General features: G+C 36.5%; 1 protein-coding gene across 1 annotated transcript; it reads left to right on the forward strand.

Moving 5' to 3' along the window:
- Positions 1–2,379: 2,379 nt before the first annotated feature.
- LOC131110592 (BTB/POZ domain-containing protein KCTD16-like) lies at positions 2,380–24,640 on the forward strand. The gene is made up of 2 exons (XM_058063834.1): positions 2,380–3,653; positions 23,375–24,640. The coding sequence occupies exons 1-2, from the start codon at positions 2,846–2,848 to the stop codon at positions 23,824–23,826; spliced, it is 1,260 nt and encodes a 419-aa protein (XP_057919817.1). The 5' UTR covers positions 2,380–2,845; the 3' UTR covers positions 23,827–24,640.
- Positions 24,641–25,977: the final 1,337 nt, after the last annotated feature.

A 25,977-nucleotide genomic window follows, 5' to 3' on the forward strand; every position in this document is an offset into this window, starting at 1 on the left:
GATAGAGAATTTTAATTTAAGCATTTCATATTAAGCTTAAGTCCACTTCCCTATTAGAAGGCATGAAGACCACCAAGGGCCACTTGGATATTTGGTTATGCTAAGAAGTGATGTGCGTTATTTAAAGATATATATCTCAGCAAACTTCAATCTTTTTTTTATAAATTTTTGCTCTTAAATAATCTCTGGAAATTCATTCATTCATTTTCTACCGCTTATCCTCATGAGGGTCGCGGGGGTGCTGGAGCCTATCCCAGCTGTCTTCAGGCGAGTGGTGGGGTACACCCTGGACTGGTCGCCAGCCAATCACAGGGCACATATAGACAAACAACCATTCACACTCACATTCATACCTATGGACAATTTGGAGTCGCCAATTAACCTAGCATGTTTTTGGAATGTGGGAGGAAACCGGAGTACCCGGAGAAAACCCACGCATGCACGGGGAGAACATGCAAACTCCACACAGAAATGCCCAAGGTGGGAATCGAACCTAGGTCTCCTAGTTGGGTGGCGGCTGAAGGAATGTAAATCCAATTGTGTCTCCACACAGAGATCCCCGAGGATGGGATTGAACTCAGGTCTCCTATCTGCAAGGTCTGCTCGCTAACCACTCCCCGCCGTGCAGCCTCTTTGGAAATTACGTTTTCATAATTATGACTTTATCCTCACAATATTTCACTTTTCCCCCGACCTAATTTTCCCAAAATACAATATTAGAACTTTTTATTTGAACTTCCACAGTCAAATTTTGTTGTTGTTTTATTTCTCATATTACGCATTTATGCTACTAAAACAGCGTTATTTTTCCTCATAATGTTATGACCTTATTCCTGTAAAATTTTAACTTTTTCCCTTAATATTTTGACTTTATTCTCATCATATTATAACAAGGGATGTCCGATATTGGCTTTTTTGTCGAAAACCGATATGCCAATATTATACAGTTTATACAATAGTATACAATGTATAATATATACAATTTCCAATAACGATATCAGCCGATACCGATATGTGTAACATGACATATCTCCTGTGGCGGAATGAACACATACATATATGTTATATACAGCAACTTTATGCTACGAAAATGTTGTTATTTTCACTCTATTAATATTACTGTAAAATTAAAACTTTTTCCTCTTAATATTAGACCGTTTATAGTAGACCGTTTAAAAGTGCTTTTAGTAAACCCTACCGGGAACACGCTGTTGTATGTGTTTTTAGCTTTAGCTTTAATGCTAATATGTGTGTGGCTCCCTAGAAGAGTTATTATGTCCTTTATCCACTTTTTGCACACTTGTTCAGCATAAAGGCTGCCACAGATGACATACAAATGTTAGCAAAACCAGCATAACAAATAGTTAGCAGAATTGTAGGCTGAAGATGTGTAGTGAAGCCTGCTGTTTTTTGTTTTTTTTTTTAACAAAGCTGTCCTCCATGAAACCTCACAGCTAGGAGAGCTGTGTGTTCAATTCCACTCTCGGACATCTCTGTGTGGAGTTTGCATGTTCTCCCCGTGCATGCGTGGGTTTTCTCCGGGTACTCCGGTTTCCTCCCACATTCCAAAAACATGTTAGGTTAATTCGCGACTCCAAATTGTCCATAGGTATGAATGTGAGTGTGAATGGTTGTTTGTCTATATGTGCCCTGTGATTGGCTGGCCACCAGTCCAGGGTGAACCCCGCCTCTCGCCCAAAGACAGCTGGGATAGGCTCCAGCACCCCACGCGACCCTCGTGAGGAAAAGCGGTAGAAAATGAATGAATGAATGAATGTCCTCCATGAAGTGGTGGGTGGACTTTCAATATGAAATATGAATGCTGTGCTTGCACGTCATGTCTTATCAATATACTGTTGTCCTCTGTGAATGTACTTTATCACACAGTCGTCTGTTCCACTGAGTATTTTGGAGCTGCCTCTTTCTGTCCGTGGTGCTGAAATGAGGACTAATTTGGAATCGATCATGCCGATCGGATCGGTTTTCCAATTCAGTGATTCAGGAGTTAGAGGCGAAGTGTCTGGCTTTCTCACTGGAATCCATTTCAAATGTGAGCCAGATATTTAATGACAGCATGGAGGCCGGAGCTGCATGTGGTCCCTCATAGCTGTCACTGGTGATGAGTCTTGGGGTCCTCACCCATTCCCACTTTCTCTCTCTCTCTCTCTCTCCCACATGTAAACATGAAAGAGTCTGAGAAGGGATTAAAATGCGCAAGGTTGCCGGATTACAAATCTATCTATCTAAAAAAAAAAAAAACACATCCCTGTGCTTCCTGTCATGCAAATGTCATTTGTCTTTAAGATGATGTAAGACATTATTGGACCATTCTCTCCCTCTCTCTCTCTCTCTCTTTCACAGCTTGGATCAACATGATCTTAAACGTCTGCTGGCCGCACTCAGCACTTTGGAGGGATGTGGGTGCGCGCCGGAGTCCCACTTGCATCCACTTCTCCGTGCATCTCCTATAATACAACAGGAGCAGCTTCCATCATTCAAAAAAAGAGAACAAGCTTGAATTTTACGCACTGATTTTTGAACCGTGAGTAAGAAAGTGGATTTTTTTTCTCTTCTACTTTGTCGTTGGTGAAGACCGGATTACGTTGCTCTCATTGCCATCGCCGTGGATGCGTGTAACACGATGAGGTTATGATCATCGATCGTGTTCACAAAGGATGCGCCGTGGCCGTGCACATTTACGCACGGGGTTAAAGGATTTACACGGGAGATCCACATAGTGATTGCTTTACCGGTATGTGTTTGCACCCCACGCTTTGAATGAACTTGCGGGGACGCTGACGCCCATCGAGGACTCGCATTGCTAAGCAAGATTCAAGTGGAGAAAATGAGCGAAAACTGTAAAACGCAGCCCGCCAAAGAGCCCGGATCGGTGCAGAGTCCTACATCCGATGTTTTGGAGCTGAACGTGGGCGGACAGGTGTACTACACACGGCATTCCACCTTGACAGCGTTCCCGAATTCCCTTCTCGGGAAGTTGTTCTCCAACAAGAAGGGCTCCTCGAATGACCTGTCCCGGGACTTTAGAGGACGTTATTTCATCGACAGGGATGGTTTTTTGTTTCGGTACGTATTGGATTACCTAAGGGACAAGCAGGTTGTCCTCCCGGACCACTTCCCCGAGAGGGGGAGGTTGAAACGAGAGGCGGAGTACTTCCTGCTGCCAGATTTGGCCAAACTTTTATCATCCGAGGAGTCCAAACTCATTCTAGACGACTACAGCGATTTGGATGATGGGTCCATGGGCAGCGATCACAGGTTTTATCCATCCTACTCTCCGGACAGGAGGTACGGATACATCACCGTGGCTCTAAAGGGCCCCACTGGAGGCAAAGAAAGCGACTCCGACTCCAAGGCTAGGAAGTTGCCCAGGATCTTCATCAGCAGCAGGATCGGCTTGGCCAAGGAGGTGTTCGGGGACGCGCTCAACGAGAACAGGGACGCGGACAGACCTCCTGACAGGTACACGTGCAGGTTTTACCTCAAGTTCAAGCACCTGGAGAGAGCCTTTGACATGCTGTCAGAGAGTGGATTTCACATCGTGGCCTGCAACTCCTCCCTGACGTCCTCCTCGTCCACTGGGCATTACGTGGACGACAGGCTCTGGTCCAATTATGCACAGTACATCTTCTACCGTGAGTCAAGTCCACACACACACACACACACACACACACACACGCACACGCACACACACACGCACACGCACACACACACACACACACACACTTGTCATGAGTGCCTTGGAATGGAATCCTCACAAGTATTTTTTATACTTATAAGCCTTCAGTTTCTTACTTGTACCTCAGAGCTTAAAGATGTGTACTATATTTATACTAGATAAGAGAATGGCTGAAACACTAACAGTATAGTTAGAATAAACTTTGGTTTTTGCTTTTTTTTCATTTTGCAACTCCCTCTAATATTATGACTTTATTCCATTATATTTTATATATTTATATATTAATATTATTTATTTTATTTTATTTTATTACGTTTTTCCCAAACTAATATTCCAAAAAATTACAACTTGATTTAGTTTATGTCATAATATTAAAAACTAAAAACTATAAACTTTGGTTTTTGCTTTTTTTCATTTTGCAACTTCTCCTAATATTATGACTTCATTCCAATGATATTTTATTTTATTTTATTTTATTTTATTTTATTTTATTTTATTTTATTTTATTTTATTTTATTTTATTTTATTTTATTTTATTTTATTTTATTTTATTTTATTTTATTTTATTTTATTTTATTTTATTTTATTTTATTTTATATCACGTTTTTTCCCAAACTTATATTACAAAAAAATACAACTTTATTTAGTTTATGTCATAATATTGACTTAAATAATATTCATATTAATATGTATTAATATTTTATTAATACTTAACATTCTATACTTAACTAATACTTAAATTCTCCACTACTAAAATGGCATTATTTTTCTTCTAATATTATAGGTTTTCAATATTATATTAAGAATTAAGAATATTATTAGAGTTAAGAATATTAGTTTTATTAGTACATTCTCATAAAATGGCATCTGTTTTTTGTTAGAACATATCTTTTTCTCTTAATATTTCGACTTTATTCTTGTAAAATGACAGTTTTTTTTCCATTGTTGAGTTTTTTTTAAGTATTTCAACAGAATTTCCCATATTATAACATTTTCCCCAACTTCATGTTCTTTCATTATTTGTTGTTTTATTTTATATCATATTACAACCTTACACTACTAAAATGATGTTATTTTCCCTTATAATATTCATGTTATTTTTGTAAAATTACAACTTCTTCAATACAAAACAATATTTCTTTTAATATGTCATTTTTCGCTGTAAAGCAGCGGAACTGACGTTTGTGACATGTATCTTCTCACAGGCGATTTTGTACTGTCAAACGTTTGCAGCATTTCCTGAAATGCTGGCTTTTCAACTATCAAAGAGCAGCATTTCTTTTGCAAACGCTATTGATCGACTATTCCTTTGCCAGCCAAACATCTCAGTGAGTGCTGAGTATCGAAGATCTCGTGACAGCACTAGAGGATAGTAAAACAAGGTTTTACTTATATATTGTTGTCCCTTGAGAAAATATAGTGTACTCATTTTATAAATCTCCTGTACTGCCTGACATTGGACCGAGAAAGTGCACTTGATGAAGTGGCCCAGGGCTGCAAGTAGAAAGCAAAACATTTACTCATATCACCAGGAGGAAACACTGTGGTTTCGCTTCTATTTCCCCTACAGTGCTTGACTTAAACTTGAGTTTTGGGACCAAGAAAGTAGTCAAACTTGCCCACAGGCCACAGTTGGGTTGAGTCACACTGCTGCTGCACTTTCACTACACGTGTGTCATGCGTTACCATGACTGTGCCTGCCCGGGACTATAAATTATATAGCACTAGCGGGCAGGAAAAAATTGAATTTGTTGATGCGGGTGAGTGGTTAGCACGCAAGCCTCGCATCTAGGAGACCCCGAGTTCAATTCCACCCTCTACCATCTCTGTGTGGATTTTACATGTTCTCCACGTGCATGTGTGGGTTTTCTCCGGGTACTCCGTTTTTTTCCCACATTCCAAAAACATGCTAGGTTAATTAGCGACTCCAAATTGAATGTAAATGTGACTATAGGGGTGTTATTTCATGTATACGGGGCTCTAATAATGGTAAAATATGTATTTAGAAAGTCATAAACAGGCTTTCGATTACAAAAATATTCCATTTATTAACATTGAACATGGGCGGCACGGCGGTTGAGTGGTTAGCGCGCAGGCCTCACAGCTAGGAGACCAGGGTTCAATTCCACCCATGGCCATCTCTGTGTGGAGTTTGCATGTTCTCCCCGTGCATGCGTGGGTTTTCTCCGGGTACTCCGGTTTCCTCCCACATTCCAAAAACATGCTAGGTTAATTGGCGACTCCAAATTGTCCATAGGTATGAATGTGAGTGTGAATGGTTGTTTGTCTACATGTGCCCTGTGATTGGCTGGCCACCAGTCCAGGGTGTACCCCGCCTCTCGCCTGAAGACAGCTGGGATAGGCTCCAGTACCCCCTGCAACCCTCTTGAGGAAAAACGGTAGAAAATGAATGAATGAATGATTGTTCGATAACAAAATTAGGCTGCACGGTGTTCGTGTGGTTAGTGTGCATACCTCACACCTAGGAGACCTGGGTTCAATTCCACCCTCGGCCATCTCTGTGTGGAGTTTGCATGTTCTCCACGTGCATACATGGGTTTTCTCCGGGTACTCCGGTTTCCTCCGACATTCCAAAAACATGCTAGGTTAATTGGCGACTCCAAATTGTCCATAGGTATGAATGTGAGTGTGAATGGTTGTTTGTCTATATGTGCCCTGTAATTGGCTGGCCACCAGTCCAGGGTGTACCCAGACTGGGATAGGCTCCAGCATGAAGATAAGCGGTATAGAAAATGGATGGATGGCTTTGTTTGTATGCAAAAGATCGCCACATAAAACTGTAATTTACCATTTTTCATCACTGGAGCATTTCGCCCGAAGACAGCTGGGATAGGCTCCAGCACCCCCGCCACCCTCGTTTAAGATAAGCGGTAGAAAATGAATGAATGAATGAATTAATTTGTTGATGCTGCATTCTCTTGTATCAGCAGCACTTTTTATTTGGTGTTCATTCATTAGCAAATGCCAGAATTAGCTTCAGATATGGCTTATTTGCAGGGAACAGTTGAAGCATATGGCCAATTAAAAATCACTTTGTTCATTGTTCTGAATGCTTCCCTTTGGAATTCAGCAAGAACAACCTAGTTTCAGGGTTCAGGTTGGAGGTACAGGGAAGAGAGAAAGTAAGCATCTAGGAGTGTACTGTACCCGTACATGTGAAGCCCATTCCTCATGCATGAACTGGATGCCCTGGAAAGCTGGCATGGGACGGGGACGGGGGAGCTTTTTTACAGTTGCTCAAGGAAACGATGGAACATTCATTCATTTTCTACCGCTTTTCCTTACGAGGGTCGCGGGGGTGCTGGAGCCTATCCCAGCTCTCTTTGGGTGAGAGGCGGGGTACACCCTGGTGTGGTGGCCAGCCAATCACAGGGCACATATAGACAAACAACCATTCACACTCACATTCATACCTATGGACAATTTGGAGTCGCCAATTAACCTAGCATGTTTTTGGAATGTGGGAGGAAACCGGAGTACCCGGAGAAAACCCAGGCATGCACAGGGACAACATGCAAACTCCACACAGAGAGGGCCGAGGGTGGAATTGAACCCTGGTCTGCGCGATAACCACTCAACCACCATGCCGCACGATGTAACAGTAAGGGGGAAATAAAGAAAGAAAGGCAAATCATTTCAAAGCAACACAGCAAGGCAAACAGATGGAGGCCAGAGCGTATGAGCAGGCGGGATGAGGGAGTAAAAGTTGCATGAGGCCTGGCCATGGGGGAGAGAGAAGTGAGGCAGAAAAAAAAAGACAGAGGGAGCTGGGAGCAAAAATAGAATTGAAGTACATATCTGACAAGCAAAATTCATTGAGTCTGGGAGGAGTGGCGAGCGGGAGCATCCCATCCGGGCGATGGTGGGATGCGCGACACCGAATCCACAAACAGATCTTGTGGTGGAGAAGAGAGCAGCACAAGAGCCTTGCATCCACTTTCTAATACTGTAACCTGATTCCAAATGTGGGACAGTGGCTGACCTAGGGCGGGCGGTCCTAAACCAAGAATGCATCTACTGACGGACTAAGTGGATCTTTCTGTAGAGGGCATCAAAAGAATGGGCTTATTGTTACAGCCTTTTTTTTTTTTAGTTAGAGCATCATTGGTATAGCAAGGATTTGGGCTTTCAAATCGACTCTGTAAAGCAGGGGTCTCAAACTCAATTTAAGGTCTGGGTGAGGCTGGGCAAGAGTCAGGTAAAAAAAAAATATATATATATATATATATATAAATAAATAAAAATATACTACAAATATTAATAAATATTAATTATATTAAATATTAATAAATATATGTAGAATATAATAGTCTTCAATGCTTCTGCTATACCCTCCACTTTTTCAGTGCTTTGGTTCTTTGCAAAAGCTCTGATAAAATATTAAATTATAATAAATTATTATAAATAATTATAAATTAAGTTTTATTTATTATAAAATTATTAAATAAATGTTTGATGTTAATTTTTATTTTTCGACACCAAATAAGATGGAAAAATAGATAAGCAAATAAAAAAACAAATGAAACAAGTGAAACAAATGAACAAATTAATTTTTATTTATTATTAAATTATTAAATAAATGTTTAATGTTAATTTTTATTTTTCGACACAAAATAAGATGGAAAAATAAATAAGCAAATAAAAAAAACAAATGAAACAAGTGAAACAAATTATTTTTTTATTTATTATTAAATTATTAAATAAATGTTTAATGTTAATTTTGGGTTTTCGACACAAAATAAGATGGAAAAATAAATAAGCAAATAAAAAAAAAACAAATGAAACAAGTGAAACAAATGAACAAATTAATTTTTATTTATTATTAAATTATTAAATAAATGTTTAATGTTAATTTTTATTTTTCGACACAAAATAAGATGGGAAAATAAATAAGCAAATAAAAAAAACAAATGAAACAAATGAACAAATACATTTTTATTTGTTATTAAATTATTAAATAAATGTTTAAGGTTAATTTTATTTTTTTACACAAAATAAGATGGAAAAATAAATACGCAAATCAAAAAACAAATGAAACAATGAACAAATTAATTTTTATTCATTATTAAATTATTAAATGAATGTTTAATGTTAATTTTTATTTTTTGACACAAAAAAAGATGGAAAAATAAATAAGCAAATCAACAAACAAATGAAACAAATGAACAAATTAATTTTTATTCATTATTAAATTATTAAATAAATGTTTAATGTTAATTTTTATTTTTTGACACAAAATAAGATGGAAAAATAAATAAGCAAATCAAAAAACAAATAAGGCCTGGCCATGGGGGAGAGAGAAGTGAAGCAGTAATAAAATACTTGTTTAGGAGGCACTGTTTCATCACTTTTTGGTATTTTCCTTCAAAAGTTGTTGAAGAATTAGATCATGTTGGCAGGGACGCCATGATAGATGTTTTCCTAGTCAAACCATCGCTGATTGGTTGATCGCAAACAAGTAAAACGCGGACTGTGGACTACGGGCCGCGGTCTAAATAAACAATTCTGATTGGTCCATTTCAAGATTTGCAAGGATTGGTTTGCAAATTACCACCAGAATTACGCAGTCCGTGTTTTACCAACACCCAACAAGAACCACTTTAAAAAAAACTCTTGGCAGTATGGAATGCCAAAGTGCACTTGCCCGACGGGAATATCACTGATTGGATTTACTTGCCCGAATTTTGTTTCAACTTGCCCCGGGCCATCGGTACATCGTTATTGTCGAGCCCTGACCTGAGAAATATTACTGTATTAACCCCTATATAAGACACATCCGTTATTCCTAAATTATATTTTCAGCTATTTTTCTCAGCCACTTGACAGTTGTTTGATGACTGTCACTGTAATCTATTTGTGATGTCAGTGATGTCTAATGTCTCATTTGCATAACTGGCTATGACGCATGTGGCAGCAATTTTTAAGCATGCTGTGTGTGACACAAAGTGAACAAAAAACATGACAAGCAAGAACAAATATGTCACTAGCAAGATGGAGTGTATATTCTCTATATCAGGGGTAGTTTGAGGCCCCCGCCTTGATATGAAAGTTTAATGTTAGTGCAGCCGGCACAAGTTTGATATGGATGCTGTATGGTATCATGTACCCAGAAAAAATTATTACGTTTGATTAATGTTCATGTTAAAGGTTAAATAACTGTTAATAGTTATCCTCCCTATCCGTGTGGAAGTGGTAAGTTTTTGGCTATTTAAGTTTAAAGGAAATAACTTGAAGGCTACCGTTTAGGTCGCTAGCTCTCTAGTTTGCGAGTTAGCATGTGTCTCAAGACCCTGCAGTTGCGCAATATGTTGTAAATAAAAAAAGTATAAATGTGATTATAGTCGTGTTTTGTCATGTCCAAATTGCCCATAGGTATGAATGTGAGTGTGAATGGTTGTTTGTCTATATGTGCCCTGTGATTGGCTGGCGACCAGTACAGGGTGTACCCCGCCTCTCGCCCGAAGACAGCTGGGATAGGCTCCAGCACCCCTTCGTGAGGAAAAGCGGTAGAAAATGAATGAATGAATGGACTTATATAAAAAGTATTACGTAGTATAAAAAAGTATAAAGTAGACTATTATTATTTATTATTTATTATTTATTATTTATTATTTATTATTTATTATTTATTATTTATTATTTATTATTTATTATTTATTATTTATTATTTATTATTTATTATTTATTATTTATTATTTATTATTTATTATTTATTATTTATTATTTATTATCATAAGTAAGAATGGAGGCTATATCAACAGAAGAAGAAAAACAACACAAAGAAGAAGGCACCCTGACAACTTTCAGTTTGAGCGAGTACAAGATACCTCAATCGGATTGGGAAAAGGAATATTCCATCCCTGTGAATCCGATTATATGTTCATTCACATTGGCACTTTTCTTTCGGAATGAGGTGTATTCTTTCTGTTTGCGCAAATAAATCGAATGCAGTTAGAATATTTGGGTCCATGTATATCAGGGGTCTCAAACCCACGGCCCGTTGTTTAATTTGTTTTTTGATTTGCTTATTTATTTTTCCATCTTATTTTGTGTTGAAAAATAAAAATTAACATTAAACATTTATTTAATAATTTAATAAAAAATAAATAGTTTCATTTGTTTCATTTGTTTCATTTGTTTCATTTGTTTCATTTGTTTTTTGATTAGCTTATTTATTTTTCCATGTTATTTTGTGTCAAAAAATAAAAATTAACATTAAACATTTATTTAATTGTTTAATAATAAATACAAATTAATTTGTTAATTTGTTTCACTTGTTTCATTTGTTTTTTGATTTGCTTATTTATTTTTCCATCTTATTTCGTGTCGAAAAATAAAAAATTACATTAAACATTTATTTAATAATTTAATAATAAATAAAAAATAATTTATAATAATTTATAATAATTTATTATAATTTAATATTTGATCAGAGCTTTTGCAAAGAACCAAAGCACTGACAAAGTGGAGGGTATAGCAGAAGCATTGAAGACTATTTTATTATATATATATATATATATATATATATGCATTAATATTTAATATAATTAATATTTACTAATATTTTTATTATATATATATTTTTTTTATTTTATATATATATATATATATTTTGCTTGTGTACTTCTGTCTTGTCACCAATGATATGGATGTTCTGCATCCCGTATCACTGCGTAGTGGCTTGTGTCAGGTGTGCAGTAACAACCTGAAAGTAGATGTAAATTAAACGATAAAGTAGGAAGGTAGAAGCTCTGTATTAAGCAGGACCCGCTGTGTAAATCCAGCCTAATAATGCTCCTCTGGTAGCAGCATCTTGACAGCATCCAGTGGGATTGTGGATAAGGTTATTCATCACAAAAACTAGGTCATTCTGCACTATAAGAACATCGGTGGTGCTGATATTATTCTTGTTTGGGCTAACAATTCCAAACTCCCAGCTGGCATCTGGGGACAGTTTTCTTATCGCTAATTATCTCTGAGGAAAATGGACGGTGTTGGCTAATTAAAAAGCAATCTGGGATCCCAAAATATTTCCCTGTCTTCAGCCGCCCCGGAGAGATGACTGGGAATCTCGTTTGAATGCTGGTTAATCAAAGTTAAATAGGATGTGTAGCATCTCACTGGTTTGTTGTCTTTTACAATGGCTTCGACAGGGGTCTCAAACTCAATTTACTTGGGGGCCACTGGAGCTCGGGTCTGGGTGAGACTGGGCCGCATCAGGTTTCCCCCCCCCAAAAAACGCATTTATTAAAAACAAAAAATTTAAAAAACTTCGCTTTGGTTCCAATTTTCTACAATAAAAGCTCTGATAAAACATTCCACTGTTCTCAAATATCTTAATTTTTATTTTTCTACACAAAATGAGATGAAAAAAAATAAACAAATCAAGAATAAGGAAAATCAATCAATCAGTAATAAATAATAATAATAATAATAATAATAATAATAAAAACTTAAGAAACCACATATAGTTGGTGGGTAGACAAATTGTTTTTTTTTCAGATTAAAATGAACAAAGCATTATTAGAGCCCTGTAGACATGACAAAACACGACTATAGTCACATTTATACTTTTTTTATTTACAACATATTGCGCAACTGCAGGGTCTTGAGACACATGCTAACTCGCAAACTAGAGAGCTAGTGACGTAAACGGTAGCCTTCAAGTTATTTCCTTTAAACTTAAATAGCCAAAAACTTACCACTTCCACACGGATAGGGAGAATAGCTATTAACAGTTATTTAACCTTTAACATGAACATTAATCAAACATAATAATTTTTTCTGGGTACATGATACCATACAGCATCCATATCAAACTTGCGCGGGCCGCACTAATATTAACCTTTCATATCAAGGCGGGGGCCTCAAACTAGTGTCCTGCGGGCCATATTTGGCCCGCGGGCCGCATGTTTGAGATCCCTGGGCTACGAAGTGGCGTGGAGAGAGCGCAGCATCGTCATCTGCTGCCAGGCTGTAATGAAGGCAGAGATTGGGCTGAGGAAGGGAGCCTGTTTGGAGTCAGAATGGATTGGCGATGCCTACAAGAGATGGATGGTGCCATGAATAACTCATCTGCTTCTGATGGAGCACCTGTGCAGAGAAATGGTCAGAAGTAAGTCACGGCTGTGTGACGCTGCCATTTTGCACTACATCAGCTCAAGTAGACACACCGGCTCACCTTGGCAGTAAATAGTTTATATTGAAAATGTGCAGACTCGACGGAAAAACGTACACATTTGAATCAATCATTGAAAGCTGATCTTTTCAATGTCACAGAATTATGCATCACATGACTGATGATCCTCTAAAATGTGACCCTCGACTTTAAGACTGACTTCAAGAAAGCCATTGGCTTCCATTTAAATGTACTTAAATCACTCCACACTCTTTATTGCTCTCTGGTTCTACCATATCTTACTTATTGTGTGGAAATATGGGCTAATAACTATAAAAGCAATCTTCACTCAAACTAAATGTACTGCAAAAAAGGCCAGTAAGGATAATTCATAATGCCACCTACAGAGAACATACTAACTCCTTATTTCTAAAATCACAAATACTTCAACTTGCTGATATAGTTCATCTTCAAACTATGGCAGTGACCTCTTTTGGAGTTTTTTTTTTTATGTTAATGCAGATTTCTCATTGCTCATCAGCATAACAAGATAAAGAATTCACTTTTCCTTTAAAAAAAAAATCTTTAAATTATTTTCAAAGACTTCTGAGTCCTATTTATTCATTTTTTTATGAACTGGAAAACACATGCGTTCTTGCCTTTTTCTCTATGGAAGGATGGCTGTGACAAGCACCTTCAGGATGCAGTGGTATCGCAAGTGCTTCCCATATGACATTTCTGTGTACAGTGTTCCCTCATTTATCGAGGGGATATGTTCCCAAAATAGCCTGTAATAAGTGAAATTATTATTATAATTATAAATTATAAAAAAATTATACAAATATTTTATAAGAAAATTATTTAAAAAATCCGCAAAGTAACCAACTTTTTAGTTTACAATAATTATATGTCTTAAATGGGAATTGCGCTTTTTTAAAAATAATTATGCCCATCATTCACAATCCTTATGTGAAACATGAACACATATTTATTTCGCTTTTCTGTGCATTATAACACATCAGAACTAGTTAATATGAGCTAGCTAAAATGCAAGTCATTGCGACACAGCTACTTAGCTTAAACCCTAACATAAAAAACTTTCAAAATAACAGTGTTCCATTTCCATAACCGACCTCTGTATTAACCAAGCGACAGCAATATTCTACTCCATAGTAACGCTACCTAACGGTGCTCAAAAAAACACAAAATAAGTATTACATGTTATCATCTATGTACTTGTTCATGCATGATCACAGCATGTATGTATATAAAACCATAAAACATTGTTACAGGGCTTTGTAGTCGAAATAGGTGATGTGCATCGTTAGCTAACTCATATTAACTTGTTTTCTGGCGTTATAAGGCACAGAAAAGTGAAATAAATATGTGTTCACGTTTGACATTGTAATTGTTCAATTGTAAATTGTAAATGAAGGGCAAAATTTCTTTTTAAGGCTGTAAACCCCCCTCACAATACACATTTCTCAGGCAGGTATTAACATTCGCTCATATTCCATTCTTGTTAAAACTCTTTAAAAAATAAACTTTTATGTTTATTTTAATTTATTATTTATTATTTATTATTTATTATTTATTATTTATTATTTATTATTTATTATTTATTATTTATTATTTATTATTTATTATTTATTATTTATTATTTATTATTTATTATTTATTATTTATTATTTATTATTTATTATTTATTATATTATTTAAATGTCTCAAAGTTCAGATTTTGTTAGAATTTTAATGATCCATCGACACCATCCATCGACCATGGACACAAGAAATTAGGTGACTCACACATATTCATGCCTCGTCCTGCTGCCATTTGGCTGTGGCATTTTTGTATACTTGTTTAACTTAAATGATTGTTTCTGCCATCATCATACAGTAACAAACACTTACAACAGAGCACTGATACATTGCTCTAATACACCACAAGAATGCAGAACACAATGCACATTGATACGCTGTTTTTAAAAAATGCACTTTAAAAAATCAGAGAATCCGCAAAAGGTGAACCACGATGTCGTGAGGGACCACTGTATGTATTTTATTGTCCGATTACCAAGAGTAATGATGTTACACTTACTTGAAAGACATTACACGGGCTGTAGAAAGATTTGCCTGAAAGCCCGGAAATTTGAACCTCAATATGATGAGGGATGACTCAGTGATAACTGATTTGACTGGCTGTTGAATGTTATTTACAAAACCTTGCCAAAGTGCTATCATTAGCTGACAAAGTCTAACTAGTAACATTAGTAACTAGTTTGTGTATTAAGTTGGCGTAGCTTACGTAGCAGGATAAGACTGGATATAACGCTTGCAGTACGTTCCATTGTTGGCACCCTCTAGGACAGGGGTCTCAAACTCACAGATTTGGCCCGCGGGACGCTAGTTTGAGGCCCCTGCCTTGATATGAAAGTTTAATTTGTTTAATTTGTTTTTTGATTTGCTTATTTATTTTTCCATCTTATTTTGTGTCAAAAAATAAAAATTAACATGAAACATGTATTTAATAATTTAATAATTTAATAATTTAATAATTTAATAATTTAATAATTTAATAATTTAATAATTTAATAATTTAATAAAAAATATAATAATAATTTATTATAATTTATAATAATTTATAATGATTTATTATAATTTAATATTTTATCAGAGCTTTTGCAAAGAACCAAAGCACTGAAAAAGTGGAGGGTATAGCAGAAGCATTGAATTTGAAGCATTGAAGCATAATATTATATATATATATATATATATATATATATATATATATATATATATATATATATATATATATATATATATATATATATATATATATATATATATATATATATATATATATATATATATATATATATATATATATATATATATATATATATATATATAATTAATATTTCCTATTATTTTTATTATATATATATATATATATATGTGTGTGTGTGTATTTAATTTTTTTTTAACCTGATGCGGCCCAGCCTCACCCAGACCCTTTGTTTGAGACCCCTGCTCTAGGAAGAATCCCTTTAAGAATAGTTTTATGGTAATATGGCTGCCTTCAGTGTTCATGTTGGAGGGGGTATATCATTTGGGTTTCGACCACAAAGGAGTAAGAGATGGTTGTGGATTATAGGTCAAGTACTGATGACTCCTGTGCTTGCATGTGGTACTGTCAGCGCTGGGATTGTTTAGGTCGGCTGAGTGTAAGCACTTTATATTGACAAATTCAAATGTATGCAAATATCACAAGACTCCATGTTGGCTGACAATCAGTTAAAACTGCTGAAGAGATGCTTGGGCAGCAAATAGGACAGTCAAACGGATTTCTTTCTATTAGTTGGGTCACTTTACCAGACAAGCCAAATTTCTTTCCCCCCTCCGCTACAAGGGCACGCTGACCTAATTCCTAAGCTAACAAGCATGTAAACTACACTCCTCCCAAGGCTGTGAGAAGCTGAAATGTATTTGTGTGAATACAGGACAAGAGAACACAAGACGGCTGGGGGCATTTGCAATTTACCTGCCAAATAAATGATAATGGTAATGGTTTTATTTCATTTGAACATGCATCAGATTACAATTGAATGCATCCCATAATCAGTTCACAGTTCCACATGTCCAAAAGGAGTAGGAAGAAGCAAAGCTTATTAAATCCTACCCCTCCATCTGGTACTTTTACAATCAGTAACTATCAGTAACAGTAATATAACAGTAACAGTAATATTTGTTCACTTCCTGCTTTCCTAATATAATTTTTAGGTTTTTTATGTTTTATTTTATTAATTTTTATTTGTATTTATATTTTATATATTGTTTTATTATTATTTTATTTATTTATTTATTTTCTATTATTTTATTTATTGATTGATTTTTTTTAGGTGATTTGAGGTTACATTTGTTCACTTCCTGCTTTCCATAATACAGTTTAAGGTGTTTTTTTTTTATAATGTACCTTGTACATTGTTCGAATAAAGGTACCCCGAAGGCTAGTAGCCCATTCCAACAAACTAAAACTTTGACTAGTGTGTGTCCCAACAATCTTTGAGCATTGTTCAATATTGAGCAAAGCAAAATTTGTTCTCAATCAGAAATCACTCCACACTCTTTATTGCTCTCTGGTTCTACCATATCTTACTTATTGTGTGGAAATATGGGCTAATAACTATAAAAGCAATCTTCACTCGCTAAATGTACTGCAAAAAAGGCCAGTAAGGATAATTCACAATGCCGCCTACAGAGAACATACTAACTCCTTGTTTCTAAAATCACAAATACATCACAAGAAACAATACAAGCAGTTGATGTTTGCTAAATACAAGGATGAAGAGTCTTGAACCAGTCATGATGTGCTGTATATATTATATTATTATATTAATTAATATATTTTAATATATTATTATATTATATGACATATTGACACTTTCTATGGTACCCATTATGTCATTGTATGGTCATTGCACCTCGTAAAACCTCAAATCACCTAAAAAAATCAATCAATCAATCAATAAAATAATAGAAAATAAATAAATAGATGAAATAATAATTAATATATTAAAAATTAAAAATTAAAAATTAAAAATTAAAAATTAAAAATTAAAAATTAAAAATTAAAAATTAAAAATTAAAAATTAAAAATTAAAAATTAATAAAAATAAAAATAAAAATAAAAATAAAAATAAAAATAAAAATAAAAATAAAAATAAAAATAAAAATAAAAATAAAAATAAAAATAAAAATAAAAATAAAAATAAAAATAAAAATAAAAATAAAAATAAAATAAAATTAAAAATAAAAATAAAAATAAAAATAAAAATAAAAATAAAAATAAAAATAAAAATAAAAATAAAAATAAAAATAAAAATAAAAATAAAAATAAAAATAAAAATAAAAATAAAAATAAAAATAAAGAAATATATATTAGGAAAGCAGGAAGTGAACAAATATAACAGTTACTGATTGTAAAAGTACCAGATGGAGGGGTACGATTTTATAAGCTTTGCTTCTTCCTACATTAACTCGCAACAAAAAAAACAGATATTTGTGAAAACTGAAAAATATCAACTCTAGAATCCGCCTAGCTGCAGCATCCACTGTCACCTTCTTTTTTTTTTTCTTCCACCAACGTCATGTTTTGCATCTGAAGAGGCAGAATATTTAACCTTTAATAACCGTACGGAAAAGTCGTGTTCGTTTTGAAGCAAGCAAACAAACCTAGTGACATTTACGTTTGTCAGTCGGCATCATGTCCTACTTTTCTGCCATTTAGAAGAAATACACGTCACTTTAATGAGCATCCATGCTGGTGAATTTGCATAGAATGAGCTTCTTCTTCTCCTCTGTCAGAAAGGAGCATTGACGCTCTCATTAAAGATGGAGCTTAAGTTGCATGGCCTCATCCCTCTCCACCATTGTTACTTATGAGAAGTGCGGAAGTCTGCCGTGAAGACCAGCTCCAGTTTTTTAATGTGCTGGTGGTAACAGGATCTCTTAAGAGAGGCTGTATGGATCTGAGAACCAAGACACGGAAATCAATGACTTCCCTGAAAAGATACCAAAGCGTACACGCCCACTTGGTTAAACGTACCCACGCGTACAGGATACATTCATTCATTCATTTTCTACCGCTTATCCTCACAAGGGTCACGGGGGTGCTGGAGCCTATCCCAGCTGTCTTCAGGTGAGAGGCGGTGGGGTACACCCTGGACTGGTGGCCAGCCAATCACAGGGCACATATAGACAAACAACCATTCACACTCACATTCATACCTATGGACAATTTGGAGTCGCTAATTAACCTAGCATGTTTTTGGAATGTGGGAGAAAACCCACGCATGCACGGGGAGAACATGCAAACTCCACACAGAGATGGCCGAGGGTGGAATTGAACTCAGGTCTCCTAACTGTGAGGTCTGCGCACTAACCACTCGACCGCCGTGCAGCCCCAGGTTATCTTTATCGTTTTCTGACTTTTAGGAGAAGGTTGGAGACTTTTTTGTTTCATTGTGGTGAGCATGTTGGCCACACAGTCAGGAGACCTGGGTTTGATTCCTCCGTTTGGGCATTACTGTGTGGAGTTTCCATGTTCTCCCCGTGCATGTGTGGATTTTCTCAGAGTACTCCGGTTTCCTCCCATATTTGACTCCAAATTGTCCATAGGTATGAATGTGAGTGTGAACGGTTGTTTGTCTATATGTGCCCTGTGATTGGCTGGCCACCAGTCCAGGGTGTACCCCGCCTCTCTACCAAAGTCAGCTGGGATAGGCTCCAGCATACCCCCGCGACCCTAAAGTGGCAAAAAAAAATGGATGGATGGATGTTTTGCTGAGTGTTTCTTCCTAGGGGTCCTTGAATGCACCACAATTGTGTGCTTGGAGATGATGCTGCCACAAATAGACTTTTCCACGTTCTTTCATCTCATCATTGTTCTTAAACTATAGTAACTATAAAAGCAATCTTCACTCGCTAAATGTACTGCAAAAAAGGTCAGTAAGGATAATTCATAATGCCGCCTACAGAGAACATACTAACTCCTTATTTCTAAAATCACAAATACTTAAACTTCAAATACCTTGTAAACCTTGTAAAATAACCTCAAATCACCTAAAAAAATCAATCAATCAATAAATAAAATAATAGAAAATAAATAAAAAAATATTATATATATATATATATATAAATACAAATACAAATAAAATACAAATACAAATAAATACAAATAAAAATTAATAAAATAAAAATAAATACAACTTAAATTATATTAGAAAGGCAGGAAGTGAACAAATGTAACAGTTACTGATTGTAAAAGTACCAGATGGAGGCTTCTTCCTACTCCTTTTGGACATGTGGAACTGTGAACTGATTATGGGATGCACTCAGTTGTAATCTGATGTTCAAATGAAATGAAACCATTAAACCATTAAACATTCGCAGTTACCATCAGTCGCAAGTGGATGCATCATGGGTAGGTTTCTAGTCAAACATTACATTGAAATATTGATTAGACAGTTTTAAACATACAGCTTTCGATTCCTCTTTGGTATTTCACAGATAACTTGGATAAAAGTACTTCATGACCATGGGAAAATGTCTGTTGTGAGGGTAAGACCGGTTGAGAGACCCAATACGATAAAAAGCAAACCAAATCATGACATTTATACTGCAGTTGCAATATTATAAGTATTATAAAATACCTACATGCAATGTCATCCATTATCCATCAATTTGTTGGTAAAAATGGATGATAATCAAACAACAGCAGCAATTATGTAACTTCAGTTGATTTCTAGTCTCTTTCATACAATTCATTCTTTTGCCCGGACAAAACATTTCATGCGGCTATTATTACGTTGGCGTGTTTCCTAAATGGACTTCCACCCACCACTCCTCCGGACTCAAGCCTCCACCCATTTAGAAACAATACCCACAATAACCCTCCTCACTAAAGCGCCTGCATCCATTTGCGGAGTGCTGCTCGTCTGCAGGACTCGACTGATTTCTTTTTTTTTTTCTTTTTTCCGCGGAGGGAAATTGGTGAGCTGATTGGCCTCTTTGCTCATGGATTAGCCATTAAAAAGCTGTTAGTGACTCTCTCACTATCGTCTCAATGCAATCATTGCATCGGGGGTAAGGTCATTATACAGTGAATGCAGAGAGGTTAAAATCCCCCCCCCCCCCCCCCCCCCCCCCACACACACACACACTTCTTGAACTCTGCTCAGAAGGCGCTAATGGACAAATTATTACTCCCTGAGTGATATCATTGCTATTGAGGTTGTATCGTCACACTGGGAAAAAGCCATTAGCATTCCTCTTGTGTTAGCTTTCTGGTATCATGTCTTATGTTAACGGGTCGGTTTTGACCCATGTATTAAATCAGCTACAGTAAACCTCGGATATATCGGATTCAATTGTTCCCACTGGTTTTGTCCGATATAAGCGAAATCCGTTATATGCGTATACCGGAAAATGTCCGTTTTACGCATATATCGGATTTATATCCGGTATATGCGTAAATCGGATTTTATCCGTTATAAAAAGGCACTTCCTTGACTATGTTTCCAATGTACCTGGACGCGCAGGCAACGCTGCAAACGCTGCAAATGACGTCGTATAGCGGCCTGTCACGATTCGGCGAATCGGAGCGCCACGATGCGGCCATCTGATATATGCGAGGGAAATTTAATGGAAATGCATTGGAACGGGACTGGAGATTTTGTCCGAAATAGGCGAAATCCGTTATAAAAAATCCGATATATGCAATGAATTTTTATTGGAAATGCATTACAGAAAAATTGGTTCTTTTTTATCTGTCCGTTGTGAGCGAATTTCCGATATATCCGAGTCCGATATATCCGAGGTTTACTGTATAAAATACACTAAAAACAATAACCATCAAATTTGCCTCTCATGTCTTGGTTACCTTCTTAGGCTTCCTCATCCATGAAAATATTGGTTTTAATACTTTTGGTGTGGGCATGGAGGCCTTTTTTTGTCACTATACCCCTCCATTTCAATTTCCAAAAATGGTCAAATGAACCTCAAAAGAACCATATTCATAAGTTGAAGGTTCTTTTGTTACCTGGCTATTACTGAAGGCTATAGAATCTAATAATAATATAATAATAATTCATTTTATTTGTATAGCACTTTTCAAAATACTCAAAGACACTTTACAGAAGAATGGAGTTGAATAAAAACGAGTAAACACAGTAAAAAATATGTTAAAATACAACATTCATTAGTTTATACGAAGTTAAAACATGAGTTAAAGCGTGATTAATTGGTGCCAGACCCGACTGCGAAGTAAACAGAGTAGAAGACACACCAAAATACAACATTCATTCGTTAATACACAGTTAAAACATGACAAAAAGCGGGGGTGGGGCACAGCAGTCAGATAAAAAGTATCTCTATATATCTATATATATCTCTTCAGTCAATCAATCAATTAATCAATCAATTAGTTTGATTTATTTTCTCATTTTAGTATGAATCACTAAAGAAACATCTATGGTGTTGGGGTGAATTTTGACCCATATATATTAATGTGAAGAAAAGGTAGAAAAAGTGATTGTTTTCAGCAACAGAACTTTAGTATAAAGTGAAATGAAAAAGCAGAACAGGTCCAGATCTTGGTTCACTGTACTTCTTGCCATTCTTTCCATGATCCAAATTGTAAATGTGAAATCAGCCATCAGTCAAATGAGTGAATTCACCTCACATGTCTGGACCTTGTTTTTCTGCTGGTATACTGGAAAAGCGGTCAAAATGAGAATCCCCTGAAGCTTACATGATGAGAAGAGGAGCTGGTTGTCATTGTATTGGCTAATTGTACACTTATGATTTCAGTTGGGGCTCAAAATATTGCTTTATAGTCATATTATTATAACCGGCTCCAAACCCACCCTAACAATACAGTGGTCATAATTTCAACCAGACCGTTTTAAAATGTAGTAAAAATATATATTTTTTTGGTTTTATTTTGTTGAAATAGAGTTTCCTGACAAAGTCAAAAAAGCCTTGATGCTATAAACAAATGTTATGTGATTCTTTTTATGCATTAAAATGTAAAACCTCGTAATCACCTGTAATCACCTCATACGTTACTTCTGTACGAGGTGCATTATTATACAAAAAAAAAAAATGTAACAGTTACTGATTGTAAAAGTACCAGATGGAGGGGTAGGATTTGATGTTTGCTAAATACAAGGATGAAGAGTCTTGAACCAGTCATGATGTGCTATATATATCACTATATTGACACTTACCATGGTACCCATTATGTTATTGGATGGTCATATCAGCTCGTAAAATAACCTCAAATCACCCCAAAAAAATCAAGAAATAAAAAAATAACAGAAAATAAATAAATAAAATTATATATATATATATGTATATATGTATATATATATATATTAATTAAATAAAAATTAAAAAATAAATTATTTTAAATTAAATTATAAAATTATACTTAAATTATATTAAGAAAGCAGGAAGTGAACAAATGCAACTTTTACTGATTGTAAAAGTACCAGATGGAGGGGTAGGATTTAATAAGCTTTGCTTCTTCCTACTCCTTTTGGACATGTGGAACTGTGAACTGATTATGGGATGCACTCAATTGTAATCTGATGCATGTTCAAATGAAATAAAACCATTACCATTACCATTACCGACCCTAATGCAAGAGGAGGGTTAAGAGGTGTTCGAGGCCGAAACTTGGCATTTCTTGATGGGTTAGCATAGGGGTCGGCAACTTTTACCATCAAAAGTTCATTGCGCTGCTTTGTTTTGGTTTGAAATGGAAATATTCCCACGTCAAGGCTGTGGAATCAATCTTTTCACTCCTAATTGTTACTATAGTGCCTTAGCACGAGGCTGCACCCTTCTGCTGAGTGTATTCTGTCGCAGCCCCGCCTTCCCCCATAGAGGCAAAGACACTACTATATATGACTGACAAGAAAAATCATGCAGTTGTTTTATTAACCAAAAACGCAATTTGTTTGTGTGTCACGTAGGTGGGCCTTCACGGTGGTCTTCCTCACACTGCGACTGCTGCTGCAAAAGCCACAAAAGCGAACGGGAGGGCGAAAGCGGCACTTCCTTCAACGAGCTCTCCACTTCCTGTTCCGAGACCCAATCGGAGGCCAGCTCCCCGCAGGGGACCGTCATCCGCGGTCCCGTGAGTCGACGCCCCAACATCCAGTCCCTGGATCGACCCATGCACAAGGCACCCGCTCACATGCTGCAGCAGGCGGAGATGCGACGTAAAACTGACATGCTCCGCGTCAGGACCTTCGGAGTCCGCGAACGTGAGGCCGCCAAGAGGAAAGCTAACAAGGAGAAGATGACTCCTGAGCAGGAGCTGCAGAAATGCATCCAGGACTTCCATCGTATTAGGATTCCCGACCGTTTTCCGGAGAGGAAATACATGTGGCAGTCGGAGCTTTTGAGAAAATATCGTCTCTAATTAAGGAACGGTTCACGTCACTATCGGATAATCGATAATTTGCACCCACAAGGGCACATATTGTACGAAAATACACAACAAGGTGGACCGGATTCCGCCATGTGCATCCCCACCGCGCACACGCAACCGATTATGTCTACGAGGTGAAACGGATCCCTCCCTGTTGACATTTTAACGTATCTCTTGACCTCTCCAGAGAGTCCCAATGGAAACGGTGCATCACAAAGCATCGTTCAGAGCGATCACTATTTTTAGCGGGTTTCTGCAGGGTCGTGCACACAGTTAAGTACGAGGCAATGTGAGTCATTGATTTGTAATGTGTACCACCGTGTATGATACGCACACGTGTAGAAATCAGGTTACTCCTGTTGGGGCTTACGTCAACAACCTCTGTCCACTTTGGAGGCGGGGCTGCAGCAACAACGCGACCTCAGGGGGCGACATCACGTCAAGCTGTTATCTTCTTTACGTGGGGCTCGTCCGGTTCTAAGTTGAAGACATCACTTCATACTCCACGGATGACACACAAACTCGTTGTAGGCTTCGACAATGGCACTGCATGTCATTTCACCATTATCATAATTATGCAATATCACAAAAAAGGGTGTGATGGGACGGGGAAAGCACTGCCTGGATCTGAATTGCCATTGTGAAACCTTTCATCTCATGTCATTGTGTGTTGGATTGATGATGTTGTGTACGTAGAGTATGTAATGCAAGTGGCTGTTGGATCCTGGATTGTAAGTGTGCATACAAGCAAATAAAAGGCAAAAAATGGGAATGGTTTTATTTCATTTGAACATGCATCAGATTACAATTGAGTGCATTTAAGGCTGTTTTCTTTTAACCCTTAGATGCATAAGTGGGTCAAAAATGACCCGGTCAGGTTGTTTTCTAGAAATATCTTCGTAATGAAAATTTTTCATAATTTCATATTCCAGGTACTCCAAAAAAAACATGTTTTTTATATCATGCCATTCACATTTTTAACTTACCTTTTATAGATTTTAAGAAATTTTTGTTTTTGTGTTACTACCCCAACCTTCCATAAGTGGGTCAAAAATGACCCGCATGTATTTTCTATAGAATCCAATAGGAACCTTTGATTCTTATCAACTTATCAACTCCTAAATATAATACTAAATATTATACAAGCGATTATTCCTAACCAAAATGGCAAAATTGGCATAAAAACGCATTGATTCTAGTATGGGTCACTTTTGACCCACTTATGGAAGAGTGTAGGGTCCAGTCACTCGTGCATCTAAGGGTTAATAATGTACCTCGTACCGAAGTACAAGGTGATATGACCATACAATGACATAATGGTTGTCGAGAGGCCTCTAAGTTAGAAACTGTCAACAGGAACCAATGAACCGAGATAAAGGTTGGGTTATTGTATACTGCGATATTTGCCCTGTAAAGTAGCCCAATTATTCTCGACAGTTTGCTCTGTAGTGCAGGTCAGTTTTCCACCACTGCAAACGACAACCACAATAAAACACAGTAAAACACACACCTATGAATTATAGCTGTGGATCACAATGTGTGTGCTATTTTTAGTGAACATTCTTCCATGTGGCATCCATAAAGAGCGTGGCCTGGGGATCAGACTGCATACTGTGAGGCCTTAAGACAGCCTGCGTGATGATAAATGAAGCGGTGGCTCTTCTCTCCTGGGACGGCCCGTGTCCTCAATGACTTAGAATAATGCTGTAAGGGCTGTGATATGGCGAGAAACGTGACAATATCCAGACAATTATGCTTCAACGCGCCTTCTATTCATATTCAGTCAAACATTTTGAACAACGGAGCCGTGGGGGTGTAAAAATTATACATCCAAATTTAACTGTCTGACTTTAGCATTAAAATACATTCACTCATTCATTTTCTACCGCTTACCCTACCGAGGGTCGCGATGGAAAAGATGGCCTTTTGGGACAGTGATTTTCAACTAGTGGGTCAGGACCCTAAAGTGGTGACCGGATTATTTTGAAATTTTTGTTTCATTGAGGCAAAAAAATTGGGTTTATTTTTCGGGATCGCCATCATCGCTGCTTTTAAAAAGTCATACAAATATTCAACTCCGGACAACATCTGAAGACTTGACTATGAAAATCCTGAGACAAAGACAACCCTATATTCGAGTAC

Source organism: Doryrhamphus excisus, chromosome 23 (assembly GCF_030265055.1).
Source record: "Doryrhamphus excisus isolate RoL2022-K1 chromosome 23, RoL_Dexc_1.0, whole genome shotgun sequence".
In the NCBI taxonomy this organism is placed as follows: domain Eukaryota; kingdom Metazoa; phylum Chordata; class Actinopteri; order Syngnathiformes; family Syngnathidae; genus Doryrhamphus; species Doryrhamphus excisus.

Bases quoted from the DNA above. Each gene is read 5' to 3' on its own strand.
- LOC131110592 (XM_058063834.1), top strand. From the start codon at position 2,846: ATGAGCGAAAACTGTAAAACGCAGCCCGCCAAAGAGCCCGGATCGGTG. The intron at 3,654-23,374 runs GTGAGTCAAGTC...TGTGTCACGTAG, and splicing joins TGCACAGTACATCTTCTACC to GTGGGCCTTCACGGTGGTCT.